The 19,561-nt window shown below is 44.8% G+C and overlaps 1 protein-coding gene across 1 annotated transcript in view; it reads right to left on the bottom strand.

The window, feature by feature from the left end:
• Positions 1-6,305: 6,305 nt before the first annotated feature.
• The window catches only part of LOC121715743 (transmembrane protein 132D), an 87,637-nt gene continuing 74,381 nt past the window's right edge, over positions 6,306-19,561 (bottom strand). The window contains exons 6-9 of the mRNA XM_042101642.1: positions 15,394-15,599; positions 11,952-12,231; positions 10,471-10,662; positions 6,306-7,856 (exon numbers count right to left, since the gene is read on the bottom strand). Coding sequence (XP_041957576.1) covers positions 6,381-7,856; positions 10,471-10,662; positions 11,952-12,231; positions 15,394-15,599 — 2,154 coding nt within the window. The 3' untranslated portion in view covers positions 6,306-6,380. The remainder of the gene's footprint in view (positions 7,857-10,470; positions 10,663-11,951; positions 12,232-15,393; positions 15,600-19,561) is intronic.

The following is a 19,561-nucleotide window of genomic DNA, read 5'->3' on the forward strand; positions in this document are numbered from 1 at the left end:
ACTCATTGCTCATCTTGCCGCTATGATCACACCACAGCAACTGAACTGAAGTAAAGTCACTGACACTCACTGCAGCTCTGACTGCAGTATCTTTGCATTGCACCATGGGATGTCATTTTCAAATAATGCCCGTCAACATGGCATTTTATTATTATTATTATTATTATTATTATTGTTGTTGTTATGTTATGCATTGTGTGGGTTTTTTTATATGAACATAAAAAATGCGTTGGTCTCGAGGACTCGGTCTGAAATTACGAGTCCTTCTCCTCCCACTGTGGTCCGAGTCCGAGTCAAGACCGAGTCTTTGAAGGAACAAGTCCGAGTCGAGTCCGAGAAAGCAGAAATCGGTCTCGACACCGGTCCGAGACCGGACTCGAGTACTACATCACTGGTGTCCCAATTCATAGGGAAAGATCTTACCCTCCACTTCCCTTGTCGAGGGCGCTTTAATGTTGAGGGCAATCAAAACCAAGTGGAAGTTTTAAGGGGGGAGAAATGGGACGGGCCCTTAGTCTGTTTATGAGGTATGCAAGTTAGAAATGCTAACCCTAGGTTAAGATGGCCATAATTTGCATAGGTCAGACAGGCGTTGATAGGATTACACCAGTTAATTCAAGATAGTACCAACATGTGGCACATATTTTGATACAGGGAATGATAACAAACTTGTTTGTCAAATTTGAGACATCTAATGGCTTGTGTGTTGCCAGGAGGTGGAGTCAAATATAGGAAATCTAGGGGGCGCTATAGAGTCTGTGAATATGTGAGATCCGATTTTACTACACACTCAAATTTTGTGTCATATACAGATGTCAATTGCAAAATGTAATCAGTCTAGGAGGTATGCAAGATACAAATGCTGTTCAGATGTCCTTGATTTGCATAGGTTAGACAGGCCTTGACAGGGTTACACCAGTTATTATCAACTAATACCAACATGTGACACATATATTGATAAGGGGTTAAAAACTAGAAATTTGAGACCTCTAGCTGCTTGTGTGTTGCAAGGAGGCGGAGCCAAAGATAAAAAAAAAAAAAAGGATTTGTAGGGGTTGCTACAGTCAGTGAATATGTGAGGGTTGATTCCATTTCACACATATATTTTGTGTCATCCAAGGATGTTACATGAGAGCTCGTGTCCAACGCGGACTTTCGTGCACGGAGCTGGTTCCAAATGCTCCATGCGGCGCCATACTTGCTATGGCGTATGCTAACATGCCGAAGCTAATCTGCACGCTCTTGACCCCCTGGTAATTTAACTCCGATCTCATATTTACTAAGCCTAGGTTAATAGGTCATAGGTCAGACAGGCCTTTGTAGGGTCACACCAATTACTTCACAACATTAGCACATATAATGCATGGGATAAAAACAGACTTATCTGAGACTAATTTAAACCTTGACCTTGCTGATTATAATCAGGGTGCAGTCAGTCAGTGGTCAGAACATATAGAACCAGTACAAGTGAAAGACAAAAAAAATGTCAAGTAATTATTAACATGGAAAAAAATCAGTGAGGGTCCTTTTCTATCAAAGATGCTTTAATGTACATTGTACATTGACACATGAAGGGGATAATGAAGTACTCAAGTCCCAAACAAGGATGACAATAGAATAGTAAAAAAGAAATTCGCTAGCAACCATCTCAATTACCCTAGCAACAATCTAGCAACCACTTTGATATTGTCAACCAATATGACTACCCTAGCAACCATCTTAATTACCGTACCAACAACCTAACAACTACTACCATAATGTCAACCTAGCAACCACCATTGCAACCAACATGATTAACCTTGCAACCAGCATAGCAACTGTTTTTTTTTTTTTTTAGCATAACCCCCACTATATCTACCCTAGCAACACCATAACAAACTTCTCAGTTACCCTAGCAATAACCTAGCCACCACTACCATAGCAACCACTATATTTAGCATAGCAACCACCATATCAACCCTAGCAACCATCTCAATTACCCAAGTCAAATAGTCCGTTATAGTTACCAAATTCATAGCCAAAGAGCCAGAAGGAAAGACACATGGATGGCTATAAAAGCTGTGCTTTCATTATACAACTAAATACGACAAATAACCCTTGAGCCAGCTCCTTACTATGTGATCTCAATGGCAATGCAGCGTTTGTTTGCACCTCCAAAAACATGGCGTACCTGGTTACCTCGCAAAAACGCCCACAAATACCCATATGTTGCTGCAGTAGACCATAGGATGAGAGAATGTGCTCCACAACAGAGCTGTAAATGGGAGCAAGGACTGAGGTGTCAAGGCCAGCATGCTTCAGCCCCTTCAGGAAGTGGACAAACAAGGCCTTGTTTACATGCTGGCTTTAACAGCTCCTTTGTGTAGGTGTTCTGTTGGAGTTATATAATGAAATGAAAAGCAACCTCTACATCAGGATATCAGGAGCAAGGATCTGTGAAAACATAAGTAGATGGGAGAAATTTAAGATATGTTTAGAAAAGATTGCAGGACCATCCCTAAATAAAATATCAGGACACCTTTACAGATAATATACAGATAATGTATATTGGTGAGACAAGGGTAAAATTGTTGTGGGTAAATATTCAAATACTACAACAGGCCTACTATAAAATACAACTCTACAACGTCAGGTCTCAACACTGTAGTTTTGGAGGAATATCTGTAGTTCATATTCAGGAAAAACTGTATTTTGGACATTAAAAGCTGCATTGCACTACGTAGTACACTGCAGGAATGCAATATTTTGGATTGAATGCAATAGGCTATGTTGTGTTGCTATATATTTCAGAAAAACGGTAGTAGGCCTATAGGATATAACAGTTTGTCCCATAGACATAATATACATAGACGCCGCATTGGCTGCTGGAAACAAGAAATGCGGCCGCCATCTTGGACCTGTCATACTCCTCATTGCGTTGCAGCAGAAAACACAAGATGACAGCACTGTGCAGCATGTTCCTGCTCAAATCGGCGGACCATACTCGGGGGGATTTACTTTTCACAAGTAAGATTTAACATTACCGTACTATTGGTTGTATTTTGTATTTTCGAACAATGTGGCCTGTATCATAGCTACATGTATGACCTTTGCAGCAAAAAAAAATGCGTGAAAATCTGTTCGGTATTCAGTGAGATATGATTAATTAAGTGTGCTGACAGCTCATTGCACCGGCCAAACAGATTACACTGAGTGTTGTGGATGACCGGTCCAAGATGGCGGCTCCAAATCTCGTCAGCGCTAGTAGGGAGCAGCGGTCGATGCGGCGTCTATGTATATTATGTCTATGGTTTGTCCCATGAATTACCCAGACTCAAAGAACAGCTGATAATGTGAGACTGACAAGACGGGACAATTTAATGTCAAACAACATCACCTAATATGTTTAGCAGGATTATAGCACAATCCTACTCATTTCGATAATTTAACCATAACGTGTCAACAATGATTTATTTACCTAATCACATATTTGTCCACGACTTTTACTTACAAGCCTTTGAATTGTACTGAGAAATTGCACTAAATTCGCGCGATTCTAGGCTTTGTACACTATGAAGGAGTGTTGGTCAGATAAGTAGGCCTATATTTTGTTCGAAACAACAAAAAACAACACAATTATTAGGCTATTTACAAAATTGACGTCGCTAACTTTCTCCATGGCTCGCTTCTCCATGGCCCTTCTAACTTATGAGGCTGATTACGAGTGATAACGCCCATTCAATCGAGTGATAACGTTCGAAGCGGGTGAACGCTAGCGTTGAGCAAGCTGAGCATTGAACTTGGTTCAACTTTCAAAGCGCAACGCGAGCGTATTCAAGGCAAACCGTTTGTGTTACCATAGCAACGAGATAGCACTTATTATGCGTTCTGGTGCTGTGAGGTGACTAAAGAGGGTACCAGGGTGGCATTTCTCTGGGACTTTCAAAGGCTTTCTGTTCTGTTTCTGTTTTTGTACACCACTTCATTCACAATGACGCACAGAGAGAGACACTTATCTCCTGTCCTGTTTCTGAATCCTCATTAATTTTTCATATGCCACCACCGAGACAGCAGCAGCTTCAGGTCACCCTCCGGCCTCTCGCTCCGAGAAACCCAATATCCCAGAAAAGGTCACAAGTCCCAGAAAGGTTGGAGGCTTGGAGAGCGACCCTGATACTCACCCTAGGGTGGCATGTATGAATGTCAGTCGGAGCAGAGACTCCGAGACTGAGATGCTGAGATGACATTTAGTGGCGAGAGAGTGTATAATGGAGGCAGACCTGTGAGCAGTCAACACCCATGGGCCTCCTTCTGAACACTGTAGAACATCCATGGGCCTCCATCTGAACACTGTAGAACACCCATGGGCCTCCATCTGAACACTATAGAACACCCATGGGCCTCCATCTGAACACCAGTGTTTCCCATACATTGACTTATTTGTGGTGGCCCACCACAATATCAACACTGACCACCACACAATGATTTTCCATGTTGTACTAAATTGTGCTTAAATCTGGTTAGCATCATAACCATGATACGCTATCGATACGCTATCTGGTTAGCATCATAACCACGATACGCTATATTTGTTAAAAACTGTTGCATTCAAGTCAATTCTGCAAACCTACCACCACAAATAGAATTTAATTCTGTGGGAAACACTGAACACTGTAGAACACCCAAGGGCCTCTATCTGAACACTGTAGAACACATAAGGGCCTCCATCTGAACACTGTAGAACACATAAGGGCCTCTATCTGAACACTGTAGAACACATAAGGGCCTCCATCTGAACATTGTAGAACAGCCACCCTCCCTTTTCTTGTTTCCTTTTCCTTTTTCTGAAAGCGTGGAAAGGCTAAAGATATATGGGCATAAATCAAGCTGTTGGTATTATTGTTATTGTTGTTTGTTTGTTTTTGTCTAACACATAAGTCCTCCCATGCTGGTTAGTGTGTGTGAGAAAAATGTGGATATGTGTGTAAATCACTATGGCAGCATTCTGACTGACATTACTTTGCCAAGTTCTCAGACTAGACTGAACAGTAATGATCAATTTTTGTGATTCAGCATTTTTCAAGGCTGAATGCATAAACAGCCATCTATTGCATAAGCCTGTAGTAATGGATCCTACGATTCCAACTGTACATCACCGATAATATTGACAGGAAACTGTCTGAAGTTTTAATGAAAAAAGAATTCAAAGCAGTCGGTACATAAAATGCATGATGAAGAACAACAAAAAAAATGTCTGCAACTGAATATTCTATACAACAGACATGTGTAACACAGTATAATAATAAAAAAAGTCTCACAACAGATTTGTGCTGTTTACAGATGCATATAACAGGGAACGTTCTCTCTTCACAGTTCACATGTGAGCTTGGCATACAAATGTGTAAGGACTAACAGAAACATACACATGGTGAAATACTTTATGTAAGCATTGGATGTGTGTGCCCTACATCCACATCCACAACCAAAATATTCAATTTTCTTTTTTTTTTTTTTTTTTTTAACCATCTTAAGACGGCCTCAAACATACACACATACTTACAAGTCAGTTAAATCAGGTTTGCCTTGGCTTGGACAACTGATATCTCACACACACACATGGAGTCCCACAAGTATATGATTCTGCCCCCCCCCCACCCCACCCCACTCTATCCTTAACATCACTTTGATATAAGAGTTGAGTAGCATGTAAAAGGCCTTGGTTGAAGTAGTGTAGTTCATCCTCGATTCCTCCAAACCTCTGTTATGAGCAGTAGCACAGTATGAATGGATAAGCCATATACACACACACACACACACATATCAGTATGTTCCTCTTGTACCCCCGTGCAGAAAGGCATTGAGGTGATGAGACACATAGTCAACAACCTCGACTATGAGCAGAAAGACGGGAGATTAACTCCACAACACCTCCAGTCTCTCCGTTGGCCCTATGTTGCAGTCCACGGATCCTGGCCGACATTTTGCAAAGCTTTGTTTATTCCAAAGTGACCATTTCATTCCAGTTCTTTTTTTTTATCATCCCTCTGGGCCTAGAATCATGTAGCACTTTGGACATCATAACTTGGTTCTGGTCATACAGTATGTCTGGGCCATCACTGAGATGGTCAACAGATAGCAGGCATGGTGGAGCAGGGGTAACGTGGCTGGCCCAGGTTCAATTCCCGAACCTGCCGTTCGTGAGTCCATATCACTTTGGATAAAAGTGTCTGCTAAATATTAGTCCATCAGTAAGATAGGACCAACAAATCAAGTTATGACTGCCCTCAGGGATACATGGACTCTTAAGCCCATGTGAGTCTATTTGGGCAGTTGTTTTTATTTATTTATTTATTTTTTTTTTTATGTCTGGACGCTACGTCCCAGGTCCTCTGCATGGTTAATTAAAGCTGCTCTAGAGAGTCTGAATCGGGCACTTGGGTTTCACTCTCCCCGTCGCCATCCCCCCCTCCTCCGTCGCAGCAGTCCGACGACTCCTTGCCCACCCAGTGGATGCCCCCGTTACCATTCACACGCGGCGGCAGGTGGGGCGAATGCCTGTCCAGCGAGCCGAAGGTGGTGAACTGCACCCGCTTGCGTTTGCTGGTGGGCGAGTGCACCGCCTCGCCGCGTGCCAACCCTGCTGGCCCTTCCCCGCCACCTCCTCCTCCTCCTCCTCGGACCAACGTGCCCCCCTGGCAACCTCCCACCATCACCCCTCCGGTGACAGCGGCAACGGTGTTGCCGGTGGCGACGGCGGGCGAGCCCAGGGCCGGGCAGTGCCCCCTGCGGGCGAGGCTGCCCGTGCGGTCGATGTCGATGACGGTGGTGGCCTGCTGCGCGTGCGCGTGGTGGTGCTGGTGGAGGAGGTGCTGCTCGTGCTGCATGGGGCTGCCCGGTGCGCTCATCACCAGCTCGGCGTCCGTGCCCAGCCACACCCAGTCGTGCCGGTGGTGGTGGTGGTGGCCCGCCGGCTCCGAGCCGCCCTGCGCGGGCAACTGCTTGTGCCGGAACTTGACCAGGTAGGACATGCAGTTGACCAGGAAGACGAGGATGGCCAGACAGAAGACCCCCAGCAGTGCGTACATGCCGATCTCCAGGTCGGTGAGCGGACGCAGGCCTAGAGGGTTGTCCAGGCTACCGGCACCAACCTCCTCATCGTCTCCGTCACCGTCCTCGCCGTTTTTAGCGGCGCCGCTGTTGTCGTTGGCCTCCGTCTCCACACTCTTGGGCACCTCCACCTGGGCGGGGAAGTTGTTGTAGTTGACCAGGTTGCCAGGGCCTTTGCCCAAGTCGTCGGAGGAGTTGGCACCCCCAGGGCTGCCGCCGCTGCCCCGGCTGTCCCTGACGGTGGGCTTGGTCGTAGTGCTGAGCTTCCGCATGGCGCTCTCCTCGCGCTCCGACACCGAGCTGGAAGCCACGTCCTGCTCCGTACCCGTTCCTGGCAGTGCCGAACCTGGCTGCTTCCCCTCCGCCACCTCCTCCCCGTCGTTGCCATAGTCGCTCCCGCCATCCTTCCCCGTCGTCCCGCCTCCCGGGCCTGTTCCGCCACCTTCTTCCGCGCCAGTTCGGTTGCCCCCGCCACTGCCCGCGCGCCTACCCCCGACCTGGAACTTGACCTTCAGGCTCCCGAGGCCCACGGCCAGCACGGTCTTCCTCTTGGACTTGTGGCATGCCTCGCAGATGCCCATCTCCACCCTCACCAGCGCCCCCTGGCCCTCGCCCTCTGCCACCACGCTCACCGCCGGGGGCTCGCCCTGGACCGACACCACGCCCTCGTCCAGGGAGGTGACGGACAGGCGGTAGTGCGTGGGGTCGTAGAAGTCCAGCGGGGTGAGAGAGCCGTCGCTGAACTGGAGCCAGGAGCTCAACACTGCCTCCTAAGAGAGAGAGAGAGAGAGAGAGAAGAGAAAGAGAGAGATTTCTGCTTAATTGTATTTTCCTAGAAGTATTTTCACTATATTTCATTGATGTCCTTACAAACAGGAAGGGCAGGAGAGAGAGAGAGAGAGAGAGAGAGAGAGAAAAGGACAGTGAAAGAACAACAGGGACAGGATGAAGTGAAAAGTTAAACAGAAGAAACTAGGAGTTGGATAAAAAAGGGTGAGCAAAGGAGGGAGAGAGAGAGAGGAAACAGCAAGGCGTGAGTGATCAGAGGACAACACAGTTTCCATGCTCAGCAGCACGCACTTAATCCTTCGTTACATCACCCCGAATATCTGGAAAAATTTGCTCATTTTTTACAATAATGGGGGCTTATGTGATGAGCTGGAGAGTGGAGTTGATTTTTAGCGATCACGGCAGCGCGTGAGCGAGCAGAGAACTGATTGCCACAGGAGTCATTAGCGGACAGAGAGACAATGGCGTCTCACGGCTCCGTGCGCCGCTGCCCTCCCTGCACTCTGCTGACCCGTTCCGACCGGCTCAGCTTGGCTCATCCCCTGCCTCAAAACAATGGCGATAATTATGAACATACAGCACATGCATAATTAGTAAGTGTGATGTAAAGCAGCGGTCCCTAACCACCGGGCCGTGGGACATTCCTAACCGGGCCGTAGCCTACGACAAGAGTTTAAAAAAAAAATGCATGCAAACTAAATAAACTCAATTTAATTCGCAATAATGTCACATTCACAATAATACCCACTGACGATGGTGAGCCAGATACCTCAAAGAAAAAGAAGGGGTCATTCAATACGAAATATGACTAGTCATATTTAAAATATGGTTTCGCAGAGACCGGTACTCGCATGCACCAAGTCCTTTATGTGTGGTATTTGCCGATAAGTTGTCAAACGAAGCAATGAAACCATCAAAGCTAATTCGACATCTAGAGTCCAAGCATCCTACACTTAAAGACAAACCCCTTGAGTTCTTTGAGCGTAAGAAACGCGAGCAAGAAGGACAAAAAACTAGTGCGTAAAGCAACCACATCGGTGAACGTGGCTGCGCTAAAAGCCTCATAGTGGCTAGTCGGATTGCTAAATCTAAGAAGCCCTTTACTATTGGGGAAGAATTAATTCTGCCTGCTGGTAAAGGTATGTGCAATGAGCTCCTTGGGGAGGCTGCAGCTAAAAAAAATAGCTCAGGTACCGCTTTCTGCAAGCACTGTCCATAGGCGAATTGATGATATGTCAGAGGATATTGAGGCACAGTTGTTAGAAAAGGTGAATGGGTCACCGTGGTACGCTATCCAAGTTGGTTGCAGGTCACTGGCCAGAGTGTTTGAGTTGCGAGAGCCGCTGCAGAGATTTCTTACAGAAAAAAAGTCACCATTAGCTGCATATTTTAGTGATGAGGGCTGGGTGTCAAATCTCGCTTACCTGTGTGACATATTCGGGTTGCTTAATGACCTCAACCTGTCACTGCAGGGGAGAATGACAACTGTCTTTAAACTGGCAGATAAAGTCGCTGCCAAGCTTGATTTGTGGGTACGACGAGTGGATCGGGGTGCATTTGATATGTTCCAAACAGTAGTGGGGGTTTTGGGAGAGACTGAGGCAGGGCCCTTTCTCTCGCAGCTGGTGCGCTTTCAAATGAGTTTGAGCGTTACTTCCCATCCTCCAAAGATCCACGGCAAACCAATGAGTGGGTCCGCAACCCATTTGTCAATATCCCGAATAGTCCTAACTTGTCAGCGCAGGAGGAAGAGCAGTTGATCGAAATTGCAAATGACGATGGTCTTAAGAGTGTGTAGGCTATGAGGAAACCTTTCTGGCGGGTTTTTGGATGAAAACCAAAGCAGATTATCCCGAGATAGCCGTAAAAGCGCTGAAAACGTTGCTACCATTTCCCACCACGTATCTATGCGAGGCCAGGTTTTCGGCAATGACTGCAACTAAGACCAAATTGCACAATCGACTGGACATTTCAAACACACTGAGGGTGTCACTGTCTTCCATCACCCCCAGATGGAAGCTTCTTGTTGCAGGGAAACAAGCACAGGGCTCCCACTGATTATATTCGTAATGCACGTTTAGTTCCCATGTTTTGTTACCATATTTTGTTAAGCATGTTCACACATGATATATGTAGCTTCAAGTTGTTCAATTTTCATAGTTCATATTGTTCAATTTTCACTTCTTCAAGTTCACGTTTTTCACATTTTTAAGAGTTTGTTACCATCACTGTTCATACATAACTGGAGCTAGTTCTTTTCAAGTAATGCATGCACAACACGGAACATGGAACCCCCCCCCCCCCCCCCCCCCACCGGTCCGTGAAAAACAAATGGGAATCAAACCGGTCCATGGTACATAAAAGGTTGGGGACCCCTGATGTAAAGGACTTAACTCACACCTCCAGTGGGTCTGAAGACAATATGTTAAATGCTTGTATTATGTGATGCACAAAGCATCTCTATAGTTAGACACCCGAAATGTCTTCCCGACTTTTCGCTTGAAAGGAATTAAGCTCTTATGTGTCAGAGTTGTGGCGGAGGTGAAAGAATCTGATTGGTCAGGTGTGGGCTGCTGCAGTGTGCTGCTGACTGACCTGTTTGGGGTTGCTGAGCTCCTCCTGCGTGGTTGCCGTGGCGAGGACGGCCCTGTCGCTGCCGGGGCTGAGCTGCAGGCTGAGCGAGAGGCCGCTGACCAGCTGCAGCCCGAGCTCCATGATGCTGACCCGCTCCTCCAGAACGCGCACTGTACGCTCCGCCAGGATGGAGTCCGATAGCGGGGAGAAGACCTGGGGGGTGGGGGTAAAGGAGAAGCAGAGATGGAGAGTATATAACAGTGTGGGGGTCAGGGGGTTGATACAAACAGAAATGAATGATAGATAAGTGAAGTCTCACAGTATAGGAAGAATGAACGAGAAACACAGGACAGAGGATCTGTTAAGCCTCTATCTATCGGCTGGTCCATTACATTGCGGAGAGTGAACTGACTAAAGGGCCATTTATGCTGTTGAGAAGAGACCTGGGGCCACAGCACACAAACTCTGTTGTCTAGGTCTGTTCTACTGTAATATAGCTGAAGCCTCAGCCACGCAACATGAATACAACACACCCAAAATTGCCAGCTAACATATACATTGTCCCTACACGGTGTAAAGACTTGGATGAAGGACCTACTATCTGTGCTTGACATAGCCCCCAGTGAGAGGTCACATACCTATGGCTCTCACTGCCCGGGATAGTTCACTGTTTGACACAAATCCTGAGCAGCGCAAGTTCATTAAATGTTGACGTTTTATGGTGGTTGGCAGTGATAAGACAAATGAACACAAGAAGGAGGCAGGTCCAAGTTCGCCCTGCTCACCACGCAAACACAAACGAGGGAAGCACTGGCCTTGAAGGTGTGGACAGGTATTCATTTAACCAATTAGCTGAAGGTAGAGACATCGCTGAGGTTGCGCCGTACCCTTTACCATGTGACCTAACCAGTCCTAACAATTCTCGACATAGCGGCCACTTTCGGTTTGGGACAACTCGGTGAAAACAAAAGCATTTACAATTGAAGTGGATTGACATTAAAAATTCGGCCATTCAGTCAGGTTATTTTTCTATGAGCCAGCTGGTAGTTTGTAGGGCATTCACTCAATCCCGCTGTCGTCAACTTCAGACTGTAGCACTTTTCCTTTTCATCTTGCTCATCAGAATAGTTCAATACATTTTCTATGAACAAATTCAACCTCATGGTTTTGTTTTCACCAAGTGCAGCCCATAGACTGCGTTTTACGTCAACAGGAAATGATGCTATCACAGTGTTTAGAATAGGTTTTCCCAGCTATGCCCACAGATGATGCTTCATGAGGCAGCTTTTTTGAGCTACGCTTTCGGGCAATACATGACAGATTCCTAATGATCTCATTGGATAATCACAATAAGTTGCCCGCTTATGATGTCAGTTCTCCAACACAGTTCTGAAACATGTTGCTTAAGTGGGAAAGTGCTCAAAAAAAAAAAAAAATGCCATGTGTCCTGTGTATTGTCTTGACCCCTGGACGGACACATACATTTGGACTGGGGCACCTACCTGTATTTTGGTGGTGCCCACGTCTTTCCCAGACAGGACCCTGCCAGCCTGCAACCTGGCGATGCGCGGGTCCTCCACCTTCAGGAAGTAGCGCACCAGCTTGGTGACGTCCACCTGCCAGTCAGAGCCCAGGAAGATGGCCAGGGGCTCGCGAGGGCCGCTGCCACGCGCCTCCGACTGCTCGGCCACGAAATGGGTGACCACGCGCACCAGGGCGTGCTGAAACTGGAGCATGCAGCCTTTTCCCTTACGGTCCTCCTCATCACTGCTCCAGCCCAGCCTGGCAGCACACACACACACACACACACACACACACGCACACACACACACACACACGCACACGCACAGACACACACACGCACACACACACACACACACACACACACACACACACAGACACACACACATACACATACACATACACAAACAAATATACACACAAACGTGTCATCACAGTGACATATGTCCATTTCCCCTAATGATTATCCTCATTATCCCAGCTGTGACATGCTGATATAACACACGTACATGCACACACAGGCACACACTCACACACTCACACACAGGCACACACTCACACACAGGCACACACTCACACACAGGCACGAAATTCAAACAGGCACACACTGGAAGATATAATTGACAGGCATACAGTTGTTGTCCCACAAATCTTTTTTGCTTTGAAGGGCAGCAAGACTGGCACCGTGTCTGCCCACACAGTCATATCAAACAATCACACACACACACAGACACACACACACACACACACACACACACACACACACACATCAACACAATGTTTAGCCTACATGTTACAGGAATAAACACAGTCACACAGTCCTGTCCCTAATACGAACAAACATGAATAATCACTCAAATGCATACACAGACACACACACACACACACACACAGCTGCTCCTCATGCTGTGATTGCACCTGTCATCCAGCATTACAGAACATTGCGTAACATTATGTAAGAACATAAAGTGCATAAAATAATTTCCCCAACAAGGTGACCTCTATCCATCTCTCTCTTTCTCTGTGTGTGTGTGTGTGTGTGTGTGTGTGTGTGTGTGTGTGTGTGTGTGCACAATCAGTGCTATCAGTCTGTTCATCCTCCTCTCTGCCGACCTAGTTTTTCTTCTCTTTTTTTTGGTCTCCTGCACTGGCTCTGCTACGCAATAGCTTCTGGATGGATAGCCTATTTTAGCCCAAATCAGCCAGCGGTCCCTGCAGTCCAGGCTCTCATTCGCACGGTGCCGGACCGTGCCAGCGAGTGGTGGCAACCTCATTTCCAGATATATAGGTAACCACCACACACAGTCCTCCCATTGACACTCACTGCCAAGCGCTGCTAAGGGAGCGCTCAGCTTCAAAGGTGCTAAGTGGCAGTTTCTTTGACTGACTGCCGATAGTCCGAGGTCTCTCTCTCTCTCTCTCTCTCTCTCTCTCTCTCTCTCTCTCTCTCTCTCTCTCTCTCTCTCTCTCTCTCTCTCTCTCTCTCTCTCTCTCTCTCTCTCTCTCTGCATTGAGTCGCCTGGCTTGAGAGGAGGTAGAGACTAGTGCGTGGATGAAGTTAATGTGTGAGAGAGGGCTTACGCCAGCCTCTGTGCATTGGACACTGATTAAGACCAGAAGAGCAGATGGTCCTCTTTGCGCTCTAAGAGGCTAGTGAGCCCTTGAGCTTCACCTTTGCTGAAGTATCTGCTCATTTGATTTACATTTATTTTGACGGGATTTCAGTGTATTCCTGCTGATACAGTAAATTTCTACACTCAATTATACTATCTTCTACTCATTAACGTGGCCTAATACTGTTATGTGTCACTAGTGATGAATGAATTGTTTCACTCTGCTAGTTCTCTGCTACTTTTTAGAATTGATTTAGATTAAGTGTTATTTAGTATAATTTGTATTTTAGTATATTTAGTATATTCTTTATCTTCTACAGTCCTTATTGCTTAGTTGTGTTTTTTATATTATATACTTTTAATTACTTTTTCTGCTGTTAGTGAATGTGTGTGTGTGTTGTCTGTATGCTACTGTGACCTTGAATTTCCCCTAGGGATCAATAAAGTACCTATCTATCTATCTATCTATCTAGTTGTGTCTGTTGTTCTTCTCTGTTGTGCATGTTCAGGCTCTGCGCATCTTCACCATAATAATAATGGAAGAAGATAGACAGAGAGTTGACATAGACAGACAGAGTTGTTCAAGAAGGCTTTCATGTTTTGCTGCACCTTCTGTTTGGAATGACCTACAGAAAACACTCAAACTACATTGTCTAATTTCCTTAAACTATTTTAAAGGTTAAAGCCATAGAACAGGAGTCCATCCAGTGCAAATGTTTTAATTAATGGCACTTTTATTTAATCTGGAATGCACTTGAGTAGTCTTTGCCTCTTTTGCGTTTGTTTTGTGATTGTTATTTGCTTTATATGTAACTATTTGCTCTGCTATCTTGGCCAGGTCTCTCTTGAAAAATAGATTTTTATATCTCAATGACTCAATTTTTATATCTCAAACTAACCTGGTTAAATAAAGGTTATAATAAAGGGAAGAAGGCAAATGCATATTGATTATAGCTTACAGTCTAACTCTCACACCACTGCACTATACTTCACTGGGCTCTATTCCAGAAGAATCTAGAAGACACTTAAATGCTTAATGGACAGAGGTTTTGTCACAGTGATAATAACCTGTCTAGAGACTGTCTGAGGCTCAAGTTTTTTTCAGGCTTTGTTTGGGTTAGCTGGTCTGTAGCTAAATTTAATGCAACAGACTAACTGAAGGTATGATGAAGCATAAGGTTAAAGCTGCAGTTGGCAAGAATTTTTTGATCATATATGACTGAAACTGACACTATATGGTCTGACAGAACAATATAAATCAGCCGTTTTTTTTAGGAAAAAAAAACTTGCACTTCTACCTCCACCTAGAGCCTGTTATTTGTTTTGCAAAAATCCACAGCTCCCGGTTCTTCTGGTCAAATCAGAGCAGGGCTGTGTGAGGTCTGACTGTCAATCGCAGTCTGGTGCGCACTGACGAGCACAAACTCAATGAGAGGGTGCTCGTGGTAGTGGGGGAGGGACATGAGAGTTGTAAACATTCAAAATTTTGGCTAAGTCCCTTCAATCTGTCAGACTTGCCAACTGCAGTTTTAAGTTGTTGGCTGTCTTTTAATAATTCTACAGTGTAATTTTTGTGTATGTTGTGTCTTTTATGTTTTTTAATGATTCTATTGTATGTACTTTGCTTCTTAAACCTTTTTTAAACTATTGATTATTCAATTTCAATGCTTAATGTTAAAGGCATAACACAACTTTAATGTCTCAAACAGCATTCAATGATCACCAAAAAGCAGCTCCTCGGGGTGTTTTACTGCTACAGGTACTGTAAGCAGCAGCAGGATGTTATGCTTGTGTCTGCAGAGTCTGGTACCTTTTAGTGGCCTGTATGGGGATCCTCCAGCCCTTGATCTGGCTGAGCTCGTTGTCGGAGAGCTCGATCTGCAGGGGCAGGCGTGGGACCCACACACTCATCTCCAGCTGGGCGCTCAGGTAGCTGTAGGTGAAGTTCACCGTCATCCGCACTCGCCCCCGCTGCTCTTTACCGTTCACATACACATAGTCACAGCGGTCTGACACCTGAGGGAGAGTTAAAAGGTCATTAAGTCTTACAGCAAAGATTCTAGAGCGCTACAGTACGTGCAAGATGGATTACTGGCTGGAAAATACGTTGGATATGTTGAAGTACGTTCTATGACTCTATGGGCGCCATTTTGGTAAGCTCAGGTGTCGTCACAGATAAAATGTTATCAATATTTGCTCTGTAGAGCTGTATGTTGAAATTACGAGAAACCCAATAGACCACACCATGTCTAGACCAGTTAAATATATTGTATAAAGACAATGTCAAATTATTTCTGTGGGTAAATTAGGCTAGGGCACTGACATCTGTCCTTCATCCACCAAAACTAAGTTCAATAGGCCTATGTTGGGGATATAGCGTTACTGTACTTTCGTTACTTCATTGGGAAACAAAGTAGTCTAAAGGTAAATTAAAATTTCAGTAATTCGTTACAGTTACTGAATAACTGTAACGTCCATTCCTGCATTAGGCCTACTCACAATATCTGTCTATAGCCTATTAACTTATTGTCTCCATGTCATTTAAAATATGGATTAGCGCTGTCGGTCTCGGAGCGTACTTCATGCCTATGACGTAACTGATCTATCTTGCTCCGCTCTAGAATCTTTGCTTACAGTAAGTCTAACTAAAGCTAATTCAATTACTACTGTAGGCAAACTCAATTTTATAATTTAACACTATGAGCAAGACCACACAACAGCTACAATCCATGCATGACAACTTTGCTTTCTGACCTACTTTGCACTTTTCCCATCATTGAAATTAGGGCCCCACATCTTTAAAATATCAAATACAGAAAGTGAGGATGAGAGAGACAAGCAAAGGAAGAGAGTGGGTGTGTGTGACAGGAACATGTTTACAAAGAAGAGAGAAGGAGAAAAATAGACAGAAAAAGGTGATAATAATGTCAATCCAATAGTGATGAAATGTGCAACTAAAACAAAGTATTGTCAACAATGTCTGTTTCTTCAAAGCACATTCTGCTATGTATCAAATATCTCTTTTATGTTTTTTCTTATGTTTTCTTATGTATTTGTTGTTTTCTGATGGCAGTAACTTATTCTCAATTGTTCCAAGGATGGTGAACTCTGATGCATGGTCCTTTTTTTTAAACGGTGGCATTCTATATTAACCCTGCTGTTGTGTTCGTTTCATGTTTAGTTTTGTGTTCCCGGTCAAAAATGGCCGCTGCAATTCTATTAGATTATAACTTGTTAAAAAATTCATAGTAACACATATATTATCATCTAATGTTGTGATAGACCTTTGTATCACCTTGTGTTCTATTAGATATAACCAGATTTTTACTTCCATTTGCTATTTAAGGCCTGCAGGCCTCATTGACCTGAGCTCATGGAAGTCAGAAAGGAGAAGATTCTATTGGGGAAAGGTTCCATTGGGGGCTGGCATAGAAGCAAAGAGGGGGAGTCAGGGTGTGTTTGTGTGTGTTTTAATGTACAGAAGCACATATACAGTCCATCTGATCAATAAGTATGTGCCTGGACTCAATTTTATACACTGACCATTTGCTCACCTATTCATTTCTAATGGCCGGTCATTTTTGACCAGGAATACACATGGGTGTTCTAAAGTTAAAGCTGCAGTTGGCAAGTCTGGCAGATTGAAGGGAATTTGAGGGGAATGTTTACAACTCTCATGCCCCTCCCCCACTACCACCGAGCACCCTCTCATCGAGTTTGTGCTCGTCAGTGCGCACCAAACTGCACCAGACTGTGATTAACAGTCAGATCTCACACAGCCCTGCTCTGATTGGACCAGAAGAACCAGGAGCTGTAGATTTTTGCAAAACAGCTAGGTGGAGGTAGAAGTGCGTTTTTTTTTTTCTAAAACCGGCTGATTTATGTTCTTCTGTCGGAGCATAGTGTTGGTTTCAGTGAATATGATCAAAAAAATCTTGCCTACTGCAGCTTTAAATAAAACACTCAAATTGTTAGGAAAATAAGTGTGTTCAGATGCCCTGTGTTAACAAAGTCATGGAGCCTCATGGTAGTCAGAATAACTTAACAATATGTTTGAGAGAAAAGAAGTGTCAATCAGAACAGTAGGGTGAGCACAAGGACAACCCAGAGGAATTTGGCTTTTCTAAGTTTTTGGAAGTTTTTGAAGTTCAGCTAAGGAACAAGTGAAGGATGTCTTGTTATTTGAATCTACTTCACTTAGGCTACTATGTGCTTTGGTTAAAGGCCTCAAATAAATAAATGCAAATGGGAAAGTCTATTATACTGTTTTCACCCTATCCATCGCACATATTTGGGGAAACTGCTCTGAGTCTGAGAATTGCATTGTCCCTGATTAGCCATTATGGAGTCGGAAGCAGTTAGGCTAACTCTTCTGCCAAAACCGATGCCAAACTATTTAGCGCTTAACTTTAGCCACACACTAAATGTTTGCAGCAGCGTGTCTCATTGGGAAATCTATCACCGCCTGAATGATGCAATTAAGAATCCTGAAATGTGACCTACATGGCTTTTATTCTCCTTTGCTGGCACAAATGAATTTAATACGGCGTAACAGGCCATTAAATCGGTCTATCTGCTAATTTTAGGGAGTACTAATAGGCGGTTAGCTTTTTTAATGGTCTACACTGATCAATCAGTGGCTTGATATGGAGTCATTTAGCCATTTTCAGTGTAGTCTGCACGGCAAAAGCAAGACACGTTAATAAATGGGAGCCTATACTGTGCAATCGCAAGCAGCAATGAGATGTACCTTGTGGCAGTTTGCCTTTTTCCCTTTTCTCCTCTTGCTCAGCTCGTTAGTTCCATTTCCTTCTGTAATGTAACCTTGGCATGTCATGGTTGGCGTTTGAAAAATGGCTTGTACGCATTGGGGGCCTTCAAAGCTTTCCCCCCTGTGCGTGCTCCGCATCCGCTTATCGGCAAAAGCCTGCGCACCTTGTAATCAATGGGGTCGTTTATGGACTGCTGGAATTCAGGCTTTCCCCCCCTGCGCTGTGGGGAAAACATGGCCGTCGGTAGTTTTGAGGGACAGCCCAAGGAGGAATACAAATACAAAAACTTGCCAGCCGCGGTTTAAAGCGCAACGCGTCAACTTGGAGACTTGCTTGCGCCATTGTTTTGCTGCTGTCACATGATGACACATTCAGATGCGTACCAGCATAAGGTCTCGTACATTTATCCCACTGTCGATGCGTGTGTGTGTGTGTGTGTGAGAGAATGTGTGTGTGTGTGTGTGTGTGCCTGCGTGTGTGTGTCCAGTTTAATTCCCAGACACCACAGCAATTCAATTTCAATTTATTGTGCTTATAGAGCGCCAAAACATTACACATGTACTGTATCATGGCGCTTTACAGAGTGTAGAAAATCAGAGAAAAAAAGGCCCATGGGTAACAGGAGCGAGGAAAAACTCCCTAGAATTGGAGATAGGAATAGGAAGAAACCTCGAGCAGATCCACGACTCAAGGGCCTGACCCATCTGCCTAGGGTCAAATACAGGACAGTAAGGTCTGTATACATGACAAATGCATATGATAGTCAGGTGTAGAGAATAGGACATGGTGTTTAAAGCACCTGAGGTGAAAGATACAAGAGGTGGGTTGATTACGTATCCGGTATGACGGATACCACGGCAGACACCACCACCATTTATGAGTAACTTTCTTTCGTTGTTCCTTTCACATGGTCATTTATTATTTAATACATGCTTTTCTTTCTGGTATGTACCAGCATAAGGTCTCATGTACATCTATTCCACTGTCGATGTACAGTAAAGCTTTTCAACTTGTGTATCAAGTGTGGGTGTAATGGTAGACAGATAGGCCTACCACGAATGCCAAATGCCGGCATCTGCATAAAGTTAACAAAGACAACTGCTACTGTCTGTCATATGAGCTAATACGGCTTTACATCTGATTTGGTGGAGCACTGGCGCTTGGCAATCGTTGGGCCTGGGTTTGATTGCTGTACCTTTTATCTAA

This window comes from Alosa sapidissima, chromosome 8 (assembly GCF_018492685.1).
Source record: "Alosa sapidissima isolate fAloSap1 chromosome 8, fAloSap1.pri, whole genome shotgun sequence".
Lineage (NCBI taxonomy): Eukaryota > Metazoa > Chordata > Actinopteri > Clupeiformes > Clupeidae > Alosa > Alosa sapidissima.